Genomic DNA, 15,178 nt, shown 5'->3' with positions numbered 1-15,178 from the left:
CCCCCTCCCCTCCGTTCCCCCCCCCCTTCCTCGGGCCCGGGCTGAGCTCCCCCCCCCCCCCACGCTCCCAGGGATTTCCCCACCCCGGAGCAGCAACGGAGCCAAGTCCCCAACGCCCGCGGCGCCCCCGCTCACCCCCGCGCCATCCCGGGTTCGAGCCCGGCCCCTCCACGACCAGGTCCGAGCGCAGCTCCGGAGCCGCGACCCCACATCCACCCCAGCCCCGTGCGGCCCACTCCGGGGCGATCCGAGCGCCCGTCGGCACTCTCCCCGCGGGGTCGCAATCCAGTCGAGTGCCTGGCCCCTCACCCTCCCAGGAGAGACCGAGCAGAGCAGCCTCCCCCCCGCCCAATTCCCCGCCGCCGTCCCTCACCCACCCGACTGGACCGAGCTGTGCGCGGGCTGGACCTGCCAGACCTCGCCGGGACGCCGCCGCGGGCTGCGGGAACCGGAGCCGGAGCGGCGCGGGGGTGGGGAGCGCGCGGGGATGCGCCAGCGCTGGTACCCGGCGAGCCCGCAGCGCGCCCCGCCCGCCCGGCCCCCGCCCGGCCCCCGCCCCGCGGGAGGGGCTGACGCCCGGCCCCACGCCATTGGCCGGCTGCCGCCCGCGACCTGGCGCCGCAAGGCTGCCTCCTCCGCCTCGCCGAGCCGCCCCTTCCCTGCATCCCTCGGCCGCCGCCGCGTCCCGGTCCATTGTCATCTCTGGCCTGGATTCTCGCTACAGCTTACCGGAGGCGCCGGGAGGGTCCCCCTTGCCCTTCCCAAGCCATCCTCTAGCCGGCATGCAGGGTCAAGGCCCAGCCCCTCAGCCTGGCTGCCAAGGCCCGTCACTGGCTGGCCTTCATCCGCCTACCATGCTTGACGCCTTACTCCAGCCAAGCTAACCCGCTTGTAGCTCCCGGAGTAGGTCGTGAGAATGTCAGCAAGCTCCTCCAGGGCGACAGAGCAGAGTGGCTGAGAGCAGGCAGCGGCGGCCAGACTGCCTGGTGTGAATCCCAGCTCTGCTCCTTACGACTTTACCAATCTGCCAAGTCCCCAGATGGGTCTGCGCTCCGGTTAGCCCGAATGGAAAATGGAGGTTAGGGTAGTGAGTGTACCTAGTAGTTAAGGAGCATAATACATGCAGGCGAGTGCGGGGGGTGAGTGGGCTCTGTTAGCTAATCACCGTGGGAACGCAACTTTGTCTTATTCACAGCAGTCTGCCCAGCACCTAGAACGAGGGGCACTCACTGTTTTCGAACAATTTTTTAAATATGTGAGTATCCAGAACAGGAAGCACTCACATATTTTTTTAATAAACGAGTTTTTTTTCCCCTCAAAGATTGTATTTATTTATTTGAGAGAGTGAGTGAGAGAGAGAAGGAGCAGGGGGAAGAGGGAGGGAGAAGCAGACTCCCCGCTGAGCAGGGAGCCTGCCATGGGGCTCAATCCCAGAACTCCAGGATCAGGCAGACGCTTAACCTTAACCGACTGAGCCATTCAGGTGTCCCTAAATGAGTGTTTTCTTAAACCTCCTCCGATTTCTCCCTATTACTCTTTATGTCTGGCCACCCCTCCCTTCTCCCATTGGTCTAGCTAACTCCTCCACATCTTTCAAGAACTAGGAGTCTCTCCGGAGCTTTCCCTACTCCTCCCCATTTCTCCTCTGGCCCCCCCAGCACCGCGTGCTGCCCCATTGCTCCAGACTTGCCAGGGTCTTTCTGGTCCCTGGCCCGTTTCCCCCCAGTGACCAGGAGGAGCCCCTGGGTGGCAGAAAATGACTTGTTCACGTTTGTGTCACCACGGCCACAGCCGTAATACACACTCAGCTTCTGAGAAATGGATGGACTAATCAGTATAACAATAGCTATTTTTTTAAAAAAGATCTTATTTATTTGAGAGAGAGTGACAGACAGCATGAGAGAGAGAGAGAGCAAGAGAGAGTGAACATGAGCGGGAGGGTGGAAAGGCGGAGGGAGAGGGAGAAGCAGGCTCCCTGCTGAGTGGGGAGCCTGGCATGGGGCTTGATCCCAGGACCCTGGGATCATGACCTGAGTGGAAAGCAGATGCTTAACTTACTGAGCCACTCCGGCACCCCAGTGATACTTATTGATATTTTGAAATAGCAATACCATTCCTGAGTGCCATGTGCCAGGAACAGGTGTTAACTCATTTAATTTTCAGACAAACTCTGAGGTTGGTACTACCACTTTTATTCCCATTTTACAAATAAGGAAACTTTCCTAAGGCCACGTAGCCATTAAGTGATTGAACTGGGATTTGAACCCAGGAATCTGGTTCCAGAGTCTTCATCCTTCACTGCCAAACTCCCCTGCTCTAAACTGGCTGGGAGGGGCGCCTGGGTGGCTCAGTCGTTAAGCGTCTGCCTTCGGCTCCGGTCATGATCCCGGGGTCCTGGGATCGAGTCCCACATCGGGCTCCCTGCTCGGCGGGAAGCCTGCTTCTCCCTCTCCCACTCCCCCTGCTTGTGTTCCTGCTCTCACTGTCTCTCTCTGTCAAATAAATAAATAAAATCTTAAAAAATAAAAAATAAAAAAAAATAAACTGGCTGGGAGGTGTTGGAGCTGACTTGAGAGTATTAAATGAACAATTTCTTCAGGTGACCGCTTGGAAAACATGCATTTGAAGATGAAGGAATTCAGGACATGCCACTGCAAATACTGATTATTCTGAGCTGAAGGCCCTTGAGAAATAGCAGATGCAGGAAAGGTTCTCAGACCTCCCCTTTCTACCTAAAAACAGGCCATGAATTGCCCTGTGAGGAAGGTGCCTTCCCTGTACCAGCAAGAGAAGAATGTCCTTATCATTAAGTAGGTTCTGGGAACTGATGTCAAAATCGATCTGTACAAGCAAATTCACTAAAATGACGCTATCTTCAACTAGTCCCGCCACCCCCAATCCAGTCACTTCTCCACAACTTACCATCCAGAGCCTAGAGCCCTTTGCCTTGTCATTTCTTCACAAATTTATTGTTTCTTTCTTTTTTTTTTAAGATTTTTATTTATTTATTTGACAGAGAGAGAGAGAGAGACAGCGAGAGAGGAAACACAAGCAGGGGGAGTGGTAGAGGGAGAGCAGGCTTCCCACGGAGCAGGGAGCCCGATGTGGGGCTCCATCCCAGGACCCTGGGATCATGACCTGAGCCTAAGGCAGACGCTTAACGACTGAGCCACCCAGGTGCCCACAAATTTATTGTTTCTTTGTCAAAAAGTCGGTAAGCTTTCTGCTCTGGTCCCTTCCTTGGGTCCTCATTTTCTTGTGAAGTCTCCCATGTACGTGTGAAATTTTAGTAAAATGTGTATACTTTCTGTGACTTATGTCAGTTCAATTCTTGGGCCCAGCTGGAGACCCTACAAGGGTAGAGGAGAAATTTTTCCTCCCCTACAGGACGCATGGCCTCTTTGTCCTGTTCATACACTTGAGTCCACAGCAGAGTGTCGAGTGGGGAGAAAGCATATTTGAGGCCTTCTTGGCGCTGGACACTGTGCACACCCCAACTCCATAGTGAGGGCGTGGAGACTCAGAGAAGTTAGGCCATCCTCTCAAAGCCAGACAGCAAGCGAGGTGTCGTCTGGAAGGAGACTCAGGTGTGGCTGACACTGAAGCTAGTGTTTCTTTGTGGAACTCCCCCGTCACTGTTTATCACAGAAAAATGAGGCTTCTAGCTATGTCCTCTTCAGCTTCTGAACCTCTGGGCTGGGCTTTCCTGAAAATTCACAGAAAAGCCCCTTCCCCCAGCATCCTCTGCTCTGTCCTCTGGATATTTGGCAACTCACCTATCCATTAGCTTTCTGGAGGTGATTGAGCCCATGCAAAGGACCTGGAGCCAACTCTCCAGGCACACACCTTGCCCCTTGAGGCGCACACTCTAGGAAGAAACTGAAGCAGGTCTGCAGGCTGTGGCCAGGGAGCACCCTGGGGCTAAGCCACTAGCTGCCAGGGTGCGGATTTATAGAGCAAACCGCCTCTTTCAGCCCTCCATGACGCTGGCTGTGACAACTGGGAATTGTCCCGAATAAGACTTGTCTTCTGCCTTACTTGTTTTGCCATGAGATCTGGAGCTCTTGACTTTCAGACTGAACCTTAAAAAACAACAACAACAACAACAACAACAAAAAACATGTTGAGCTACGCCAAGTGTCAGGTGAAGGGCTATGTACTTTTTCATATGGGGTCTATATTTTGTATTCCAAAATGTGGGGATGTATTGATAGTTCCCATTATTAAGTGAAACTACAAAAAAAAAGAAAAGTAAGAACATCTACGGGCCTCAATATGAGAAAATATAAGTGTCCTCCTTGCCCAGCTTCTTGCCAATCTGATCACCAGCCTGAGGCATTCACAGGCAAAGAGGAAAGACACTAGGGTCAGTGAAGAGATGATCCCAACTAGATCCACACAGTCTGGGCTCCAAGAAGCTTGGGGGCAGGGGTAGGGGAAGCCCTGTGGGTTTGAGACCTGAGTTGAGAAAGGGTCACAATCTAAATGACCATTGTAAGGTGAGGGGTCCAGGGGTACCGGATCATCTTTAGGGCGAGGAACATTCTAAAATTCCACAATTTCTATTATATCACTGGTCTAAGTTCTGTAACAATTAGGGACATTCGGTTTTTTCTTTTAAGGTATTGGAAGCACTCTAAAATTATTATTTTAAAATACTAAGTTTTCACATTTCTCTATGAAGGACCTACAGTGTCTTAAACCAGGGTCCCATTTCATTACTGAGGAAGTGACAGCAGAGTGGGTGTCACCTGCTAAAAATTACCTAGAAAACTAGCACCCACACAGCAATTTCATGGCTGGCTGTCTGCCCTCCAGAAACTCGTGACCAGGTGCTTACAAAGACATGTATAAAGATATTTACTGAAGCCACAATTTACAATAGCAAAAAATGTGAAAACCACTCAGTGGTTTTTTTCAGAAGGAGAATGGTTAAACGGGGATTTCTACAAACAATAGAATACAGCCATTAACATAATGAATAATATTTCTAGGCAACAACATGGGTAAATCTCAAAAGAAATAATGTGGAGCAGGAAAGGCAATTTGCAAAATGATATGTACACAAAACTGTGCATATTTTAAAAACACAAAATGGCCATTTATATTGTTTATGGATGCTACAAATATAGTAAAAAAAAAAAAAAAATACAGAAACGTGTAGGCTGCTCCTGAGGTGGAAGGCAGAGGAAGAGATGGGGGCCGTCCTCGGTGGGATTTATAACACTTTATTTCTTTAAGAAAGAGAGTGTACCAGCAGGGAGACGTTCTGAATTAGAAGTGTCCAAATACTGATATCTATTTAATCATCACGGTTGATTAACTACATGTGGGTGTATGGGAGTGTCCATTGTATTATTTTCAGTATGTTTGAAATAGTTTGTGAATAAATTGAAACCAAAAGAAAAAAAAAAGCAATAGGCAAGTCCCCCCACCCCCATCCCACCCCCCAGAATAAAACAAAATGGAAAACCTCTTAGTGCCAAATAGACTTTTCTTAGATCTGCTCTTAACAGAAATGCTCACCTCCCCGAGGCCCAGCGGTGGCCTCCATTACTGTGAGGTGAGAAGCTGGAGTGGGAGGGTCCCCACAGGGAGGGGCATGTCTTTTCATAAAAGGCCCTTCTGTCTGCTTGAAGGGTTACAACTTTCCTCCTGGGGTGGGTGAAAGGGCCAGAGAGCTGGAGCCAGATAATGGCCCCAGGCAGCGGATGGGGCTTATCTGTCCCCCCATGCAAACAAGGAAACCTCAGATATCCAGGACTCATAGGCACTCAGTCTGCATAGATGACTATTATGCATTGATTTTTAAAACTTTAACAATTCAGGGGCTCAGTGGGTTGGGCGTCTGCCTTTGGCTCAGGTCATGATCTCAGGGTCTTGGGATGGAGCCTCTCATTGGGCTTCCAGCTCGGCGGGGAGCCTGCTTCTCCTCCTCCCCCCAACTTGTGCTCTCTCTCTCTCTCAAAGAAATAAAATCTTTTTTTAAAAATTTTTTTTAAAAAGCAAAAGAAACTTTTAACAATTCCGAATAATGAATTCCATCTGGGGAGGGTATATTACACATCTCTCTCTTTTTTTTTTTCTTTCCCTTGCATCTTAAATAGACTATTCTGAACATAAATTTGGAAAACAAAGGTGAAGAGCTGCTCAGAGATAAGGTATCTGCGTGCCTACTTAGCATCTGTTTTCCTGCTAGAATGCAAGTCACATGGGATTGCCCAGCATGCCTGCCTCTCCACCATATCCCGTAGGGCCAGGGAGCCTGCTAGGGGCTGGGGTCCAGCCCTCAAGGACTCTGCAGTGTCTGCAGAGACAGAGAAATCAGCAGAGCATGCCAGGACAGGACAGTAAGGTGGCCCAGCGAACTCTGGGGGGACCCAGGAACCCTCAGGGATGACCCTCTTCTCCGACCCCTTTGTCTGGGCCCGAGACAAACTCTGGTCTAAAGCTTGACCCCTCATGTTCTGTCTTGGATTTGAGGCTGGAGACACCATTCAGCTACTTGAGGACACAAGCCAGCTTGGAGAGAGAAATTCAGAGACAGAGTGATGGAGAGAGATATTCCGAAAAAGAGATTTGGGAGCCTGAGAGAGGGGATGACGGGAAGGAAGGGAGTTGCAGCTTCTTAACTATGTCATTCTGGTTCCTGGTTCTAATCTTTCAGGAGTCTTTCTGAGACCCAGCTGCCCTGGGTCTTGAGATGTTTTTGGATTCTTCTCATATGCTTCCTTCTTTTGGGTTGGAGCTAGGTTAGGTTGGAGCTAGGTTAGGAGCTAGGTTAGGTTTGGAGCTAACCTTTGGTTAGGGACTTTCTGGTATTGACTACCAAACTGCCTTAAATATCTGGAGTGGGGCTGCCTATATCTTAACAAAGCAATCCTTTTCAAAGAAGGTTTGAATTAGAAGAGGTGACTACCCCTCTCTGAGACCCATGAGTTAGAGACCACCGGCCACCAGGTGCTGCAGGACAGGGAAATGTTAGCCAGGGGCATCTTCCCCTTTGCTAGTAGACCCCTGATCTGCCATGCCAACCACCAGTTTCATCAAGGCCTCCCAGATCCTGCCTGTAACTTGTGATTGTTCTGAAGAAATTGGTGCCAAGATTTCTCTGAATGGAAACTCTATCTGGTTTTGGAAAGAGTGTTCACGTGGATTCAGGATTTCCATGAGTAACAGCTACTGAATATCCAAAACATACATGTAATTTGCCAAGTTTCCGTGGGTGGGTGAACCAAAGAGACCCTGGGGACCATAGCCCGGCCATCACCCGTGGAACACAGACCAGGAGGATGAGCCTCGAGCCTAGCTGTCTTGCTTTTTTAATTTAGCAGGTGGATTCATATGCTCCGTCTATGCTTTGCATGTGTGTCTGAAGCAGAGGGTGACTAAGGACTTTTGGTGGGGCCAGTACCAAAAGAGGAAAAGCAAATAATTGATGTCATTAGGCAACTAATGGAGGAAGAATATCTAGAAAGGTGATTCTCCACTGCTTGGGGACAGAATGATGTGTTTATTTCTTCCCTGGAGCACTTTTCAATGCAGGTGGCATAACAATGTCCTGTGAAGCTTGCTAAACAATACAGGGGCCCGGGTGCCCTTTGGGGATGCAGAGCCAGTAGGCATGAGACAGGACCCTTCAGGCTACATTCTGGAATGGTCCTCACTAAGGATTCTGTTATCATCAGGCCTCACCAAAAAGCTCTCCTCCCATGCCATCAGTTTCTCCTCCCACCTGAAGAACAGCATGGTCAGGCCCCGGGGATGTGGTTGGAAGCTGCTGGACTTAGAGCTAGATAGTCCTGGGTTTGGGTTCTGGCTCTGACCGTAACTGCTGTGACCTGAATATCCAAGGATTCTCTAGCTTATGGACACGTTAATGCCCAAACCACAGCGCTCTTAGCCCAAATCTGCTGTCACTAAGAAGATAATCTGAGAAGTCTCCAAGGGGTGTGTTTGTGTAGCTGAGAGTCCAGTTGCCTTCACTACCATTATCTCCAAGACAGCCATGCCATCTTGAAGATAATGAGCAAAGACTTGGTAGGTGGTGTTCTTAACAACCTGGGACATGTCTCCAGTTGCCGCTATTGGTTTCTGCTACATTAAGATCCTTGCTGGTCAGCAGTAAAAAAAGGAATAAACTGTACACATGACAACACGGATGCATCTCGAATGCATTATGCCTAGTAAAAGAAGCTAGACTCAAAAGGCTAAATACTGATTCCATTTATATGATTTTCTAGAAAGGGCAAAATGATAGAGACTGCAGACAGATCATTGGTTGCCAGAGGGACTGACTACAAAGGGCACAAGGACATGTGGGGGATTTTATACCTCGAATGTGGTGATAGGCAAGGAGCGTTGATATACATTTGTTGAAACTCATAGTTCTGTAGGCTGAAAAGACTAAATTTAATGTACATAAATTATACCAAAACTAGAAGACAAGAGGAAAAAAGAGGCAAAGTAGCTTGCCCAAGGTCAAGCCAGGAGTTGAAGCAGGTCATGCTTGAACTCTTGGGTCCAGACATGGAACTCCCTTGCAATATGGCCATTCACCAACCTTAGGCAGCTCTGCAGGTGGGTGGAGAGGCTTCTCAGGAGAGAGGGCTCTGACTGTGGTCAGGAATGTCAGGCAGAGAAGACAGCAGTGGACATCGTGGTGTGGGGGAAAGAACTCTGTTCTAGCCATGGTTTTGCTACCTTCTAGATTTATCCTCCTGGATAAGCTAATGTATCTCCCTAAAGTCCAATTTTTCTTACTTTTAAATAATTTCTCTTCTGTTAAAAGAGAGCAATAAAAGCCAACCTTAAGGAACAAGCCCTTGTTGGGAGACACTACAGGGTCAATGCCAAGGGCAACCCCGGGCCCGTGTTACTCTCCAGCCAGGTGATGGGACGAGTCTCCCCACTTCTCAGAACCCTGTTTCCCCCATCTATGTCAGGAGGACAGGAACTGCATCTACTTCGTGGGACTGTTGTGGGTCTTACAAGAAGTCGTTTTTTAAGTCACTCAGCAAAGTGCCCGGCATGTAGTAAGCATCAATGAGTGCTAGCTATTGCTTTATTGTCATCCTCAACATCATTACCAAGCCCAGCCAACAAAACTCTTGCAAGCAAGCAGGGAACAGAGTTCCATTTGTGTAGGCTCAGCTGGGGCTTCAGGCGAGGCAGGGTGAAGGGAGTGTCCACAGCAATTTTGCTTAGACAACAAAGGGTTATGGAGGGTCTCGGGGCAGACAGCTCTTTTCTGTTTACACAGGCAAACCTTTGATCTGCCTCAGCGCACAGTGCCGCTGGGATGGCAGGGTCAGAAGAAGTTCACACAATAAACACGTTCCCATCCTCGTTTGGGTCCTATTGCTGAAGCTCTCACATTTTAGACGCCTTTTCTTTCCTCGCTCAGGGTCTGCACATCCCTTCCTGCAATATGATTTCCATCCAGTCCTCTGCTGAAACGTGAGCAGGATTCAAATGAGGGACTAGGTCCAAGTCCCCCAGTTACCAGGGAAAAGACTTCCTGCCATTGGAGCAATGTGGATAGCCACCGCTGAAATCGGGTCTCTCACTGTTATTCCTCTCTCACTGTCTTGCTCTGTCTGTTCCGTCTCGATCTGAAGCGGACACTTGGACTGGGTCTATTTGCCTAATATCTCTGCAAGACGATGGCCCCTTGCTAGCGACTCTGAACTGGGAAATTCACACCACTGGCCCTGCGCTGCCCAGCTCCGCCAGGGAGCACAGCCCGGTACCCATCATCTTTTGACCCGGTGGCTCTCACACACTAGCAAGTATCAGAATCGCCTGGGGGCAGGGGGACCGGATGTTAAGTCCAAGTTCCTGGATGGGGCCCTGGACTGCGCATCGTCAGCAAATTCCTAGGTGATCCTAATCCTATCCAGAGACCCAACTTTTAGAACTTCTGTCTTGATTGCTGGGGAGATAGCAAGCGTCACCTGTGATCCAAAGATGGTGGGAGAGTTGCTGATGGCCGCGCCTCAGCCCAACTGAAAGAGAGGTGGAAACCGTTTTCCACCTGCTTTCTGCCAACAGCTACCACCAAACATGCTTAACTGGGTTCAAATCACAGGACCAAGAGAGGAGGAACTGGCAAAAGATCTGCTAAAAAAAAATGGACCCAGAATATGGTCCAGAAACCGGGTGGACAAAGAAAGATATTTACAGAACACAGTGGATAATTCAAGGGGCAGAGCTGGTAAAACCGTGCTGAGTGTCACATCCAACATAAGGCGAGGTCAGAAAGAGGGAGAAAACAACAAGTGAGCAGCTTAGAAACAGGTTTGGGTGTGGCATCTGACACGGGGAAGGGCAGGCAGTGCAGACCCCTCGTCTGTGAAGGGTGAATGGTGCTGGAGGGCAGCCTGCTTTTCTGACCTGATGGCTAGATAAAGCCTAGAGGGGCAGCCGCTGGTTTCAGGGACCAGACAGGCCTGAGCAATTCTCTTAAAGCTTAAGGGTTAGGTAACACTGTAGTCTAAGAATCACGTTTTATCAAACTACAAGTAGTTGATAAAACTATTTTCACCTATCAAAAGAATGAGGTAGCTCTGTCTATTCCCATTCATTCATTTGTCTATCGTTTGTTCTACTAATACTTATTGGGTGCTAAGGCTCTGTTCCAGGAGCTGGGAATAGAGATGAACAAAAGAGCAAAGCCTCTGTTTTTATAGAGTTTGCATTCCACAGGATAGAGACTTCCCAACCTACACCACACACACACACACACACACACACACACACAGAAATTACATTTTATATTTATATTTTAGGTGGCGGTCAATGCTGTGGAGAAGATAAACCAGGAAGGGGACTGAGAAGAATGAGGGAGAGTTGCTAGAGTATATGCCCTTTGGGGAGACATCTCCAATAATGTGGCATTTGAGCAGACATGAAGAAAGTGAGGAGTGATCTCTGATAAAGCCTAGTATCCAGAATAGGGGAAGAATGCTTATAATTCAACAACAAGAAGACAAACAACGCGAGTTTTAAAATGGGCAGAGAACGTGAACATTTTTCCAAAGAAGATATACACATGGCCAACCAGCACAAGAAAAATGCTCAACAGCTTACACCTTACCTCCGATATCATCAGTTAGAGAAACACATATCAAAACCACTTCACACCCATTAGGACAGCTGTAAAAAATAAAAGGGAAAATAAGTAATGGTGACGATGTGGAGAGATGGGGACCCTTGTGCTTTGCCAGTGGGAATGAAAAATGGCTTAGTCAATGCAAAAAACAGTTTGGCAGTCTCTCAAAAAGTTAAATATACAATTGCAATATGACCCAGGAATTCTAATCCTAAAATTGAAAACAGGTACTCAAACAAGTACTCACTTATACGTCCGTGCATATTCCTAGCAGGACTCTTCACTGCAGCCAGAAGGTAGAAGCGGCCCAATGTCCTCCAATGGATGAACGGATAAACAAAGTGGTACGCCATACAATGGAATATTATTCAGCCTTAAAAAAGGAATAAAGTACTGGTAGATGCTACAACATGGATAAACCTCCAAAACATTATGCTGAGTGAAAGAAGCCAGATGCCAAAGGTGACAGATTGTATGAATCCATGTATATGAAATATCCAGGACGGATAAATCCATGGAGACAGAATGCAGATGGTGGTGACCAGGGGCTGGAGGCTTTACTTTGGAGTGATGGCAATGCTTTGGAACCAGATGGAGGTTGTGGTGGTACAACACTGTGAATATACTAAGTGCCACAGAATTGTTCACTTTCAAATGGTTGGCTTATGTGATGGGAATTTCAGCTCAATTAATTATCAGAAGAAAAAAAAAAACCCAGAAAGTGAAGCATAGGATGATCTGCAAGATAAACAGCTAAGGAAAAACAGGAAAGGGGAAAACAGTGGTGCATGTTGCTGTGTATCTATCAACACAGAATATCCCCTATTTGCCTTTCTGTGCCTGATGACATTTGTATAATGTGCATGTATTACTTATGCAAGAAATTCAAAGTAAATCAATGAATTATTTTTAAACACAGCGCTGACTTCAGAGTCAGAGCTGGGTTGGAATCCCAAGGCTGATAGGCATCGAGTGATGATCATGGCCCTCTCTGCTTCCCTTCCACGTCTGTAATGTGGTGCACAATTGTGCCCAATTGTCAAGTACACAAATGAGACTGTGCGGGCAAAGGGCACAGTGCTTGGGATGCTGTGAGTGCTGAATAAATGGTGTGAGTCATTTGTACCCACAAACTTCCGGCAACAAATATGTGGGTTTCTTCCACACCAATGACCTTTCTGCCACACGGGCACCCATTAGGTGTGCTACAGTTCAGCTCATTTCTGACATGATTTACCCAGGGGTAATGCAGACCCCACAGATGAAGGGCTCAGTCCCACATTTAAATAAGAAGAAACAGGTACAGTATATTTGAATAATATATTTTATGTAACCCAACGCATCCAAAATACTATCACTGCAATAGAACTTATCAATGAGATATTTTGCATTTTTTTTCACACGAAGTCTTTAAAATCTGATATGTGTTTTACACTTCAAGCATCTCTTAGTAGGGACTGACTACATTGCAAGTGCTCGAAAGCCACACGTGGCTGGCAGCTGTCCTCTTGGACAACAGAGGGGTAATCGGACACAAAAATGATCTTTCAACGATGCAAAACAGACCTTCCCATTCTCTCTCTCTCTTTTTTAAAGATTTTATTTTTATTTTTTTTAAAGAGTCTTTTATTTATTTATTCATGAGAGGCAGAGACAGAGAGAGAGAGAGAGAGAGGCAGAGGGAGAAGCAGGCTTCCCGCTGAGCAGGGAGCCCGATGCGGGACTCGATCCCAGGACCCCGGGATCATGACCTGAGCCGAAGGCAGACGCTTAACCATCTGAGCCACCCAGGTGCCCTAAAGATTTTATTTATTTGACAGAGAGATACACAGCGAGAGAGGGAACACAAGCAGGGGGAGTGAGAGAGGGAGAAGCAGGCTTCCCTCCGGCAGGGAGCCCGATGCGGGGCTCGATCCCAGGACCCTGGGATCATGACCTGAGCTGAAGGTGGACGCTTAACGACTGAGCCACCCAGGGGTCCCTCCATTTTCTCTTTTGAAAGTCCCATCTATGGGGCATTTAGGAAATATCTGTATACACTATGAAACACTAATTCTAATTTCCAAGAATCCATTTTTCAGAAACGCTCACATCAGTGTGAAAAGGCACATGAACAGCTTTGTTCATTGTAGCTTCGTTCCTACTGGTGGAAGAGTCTGGGTTCTGGATTCAAAAAGCCTGGGTTTGAATCTGGTTCTGCCACTTAGTAGTTACATGATCTTGAGTAAATCATTAAACCCTTATCTTCCATTTCCTCATGTATAATGGAAACCATAGCAGTGGGCTGTTTACAAAGATTAAATGAAATAATCTACATAAGATGCTTCTGATAGTTCCTGGCCCATAGTAGGTGCTCAGTAGCTTCTTAGCTATCATTATCATTCCAGACAAAGAAAAAGTGTGACAATGGAAATGTCCAGCAACAAGGAAATGATTTAGTGAATTATGGTACATCCACATGGTTTAAGCTACCTGTTTACTCCCTATTATGCAACACCAAGCATGGTACCTGGTGCCTGGTAGACACTCAGGAAGTATTTGAAAGATGAATGGCATGCAAAGTCTGTAGAATGAACGAAGCTGCTCACAGTGTGTTAATATGGAAAGTGCAGAAAGATATGTACCATACGATTCCATTTTTTTAGGGAAAAAATGGGAGAAATGTATATATAAAAAGAATGTGTTAATTATATAACCACAAGTAAAAGAAGGGAAATGTAGCAAACCATTAATGGTCTAAATTTTTTTTTTCTTAAGGATTTTATTTATTTATTTTTGTGAGAGAGTGAGAGAGAGAGGGAGAGCCAGCACAAGCGGGGTGGGTGGGCAGAGGGAGAAGCGGGCTCCCCACTGAGCAGGGAGCCCGATGTGGGACTTGGTCCCAGGACTCTTGGAACACGACCTGAGCTGAAGGCAGACGCTTAACCGACTGAGCCACCCAGGGGCCCCCAAAACACTAATGGTTTTGAATGGGAGGCTTACGATATTTATTCTTTTGGGAGACCACCTCATATTGTAGTTATTTAGGTGGTTGTCTTGTCGCGTCTTATCTGGTGAGCTCCACTGGCTTGTCTTACTCGCCCCTGTTCCCTCACTTACTTAGCACTTATGTTCTGACATACTGGAGTTCAGTGAATTGTTGCTGGATTGAATTACTAATTATTGCTTTCCCAGTCCCCACCTACATTATGAGTCAGCACTTGTTCAAGATCGCACAGTTCCTTTTAAATATTCTCATCTTAAATCTAAGTTCTGAAATATTATATTAAATACTCTAGCTGATTTGTCTAGTCTCTACCCCTCAGGACCTAATGCTTAGTAGGTGGGGAGAAAATTTGAGCTAAGTGAATGGTTTGCATGGGACAAATGTTGCAGGAGGCCGCCTTTTCCCAGAAGTGTGCTCTTCAGAGTGACGGGAAAGAAAGACCAACAGAACCCAGTGTGCTGTAAGCCTTCCTCCTTTCAAGGCCTCTCTCCAGGGGTTCTGCCTAGTGCATTATGGAGATGGTATTAACATGTGCAGAATCTTAATTTCTGGTCTCGGGACCCAAATGTATCTATTTACGTGTCTGTGTCACATTGATTTATTCATCCAATGAACATCTAGAGGCCACAATGTGCTGGCTGCTTTATGTCTGGCCCTGAAGATAGGAAAATGAAGAAGGCAGGCTCCCATTCCTAAGGAGCAGAGTCTCTTGTTCTCTCACTTTCCTTTTTCATTGAGCACCACCTCCTTTTTTAAAAAATGTTGCCCACCAGACCTAGAATAAATGTAACTCTAGACCCGTATGTAGAATTGTTGCTGGAGTCCTGTGGGCTAGTCTTTTCCTTTTTGTTGTACTGACATGCGCTCACTGTGTGCTCAAGGGCAAGTCAAGTTGCCTCCGGGCCTTGGTTTCCCCTCTTGGATATCTGTGGGGTATCTACTTGCCCTTCCTAAGCCTCTGGGACTTGGGGAGGGTCGTGCAGGACAATGGATGCTGAGAGCAGTGGGGAGGGTCCCCATTCAATCCTGGGTTGTCACCACAATTTGAAGAGAATCTGGACATGAGTCAGAGAAAATAG

At 47.6% G+C, this 15,178-nt stretch overlaps 1 protein-coding gene across 2 annotated transcripts in view; it reads right to left on the bottom strand.

Moving 5' to 3' along the window:
- DKK3 (dickkopf WNT signaling pathway inhibitor 3) overlaps positions 1-946 on the bottom strand; it is a 44,058-nt gene extending 43,112 nt beyond the window's left edge. Inside the window, exon 1 of one of the 2 annotated variants that reach the window (XM_073882911.1) lies at positions 730-946. In XM_073882911.1, coding sequence (XP_073739012.1) covers positions 730-784 — 55 coding nt within the window. In that variant the 5' untranslated portion in view covers positions 785-946. Of the gene's footprint in view, positions 1-377; positions 508-729 lie in introns of those variants that run through there. The other variant, XM_025894384.2, reaches the window with a different exon arrangement.
- Positions 947-15,178: the final 14,232 nt, after the last annotated feature.

Source organism: Callorhinus ursinus, unplaced genomic scaffold (genome assembly GCF_003265705.2).
Source record: "Callorhinus ursinus isolate GAN/ISIS: 27379988/994484 unplaced genomic scaffold, GSC_fseal_2.0 scaffold49, whole genome shotgun sequence".
Classification (NCBI taxonomy): Eukaryota; Metazoa; Chordata; class Mammalia; order Carnivora; family Otariidae; genus Callorhinus; species Callorhinus ursinus.
This window is presented reverse-complemented; position numbering and strand designations above follow the sequence as displayed.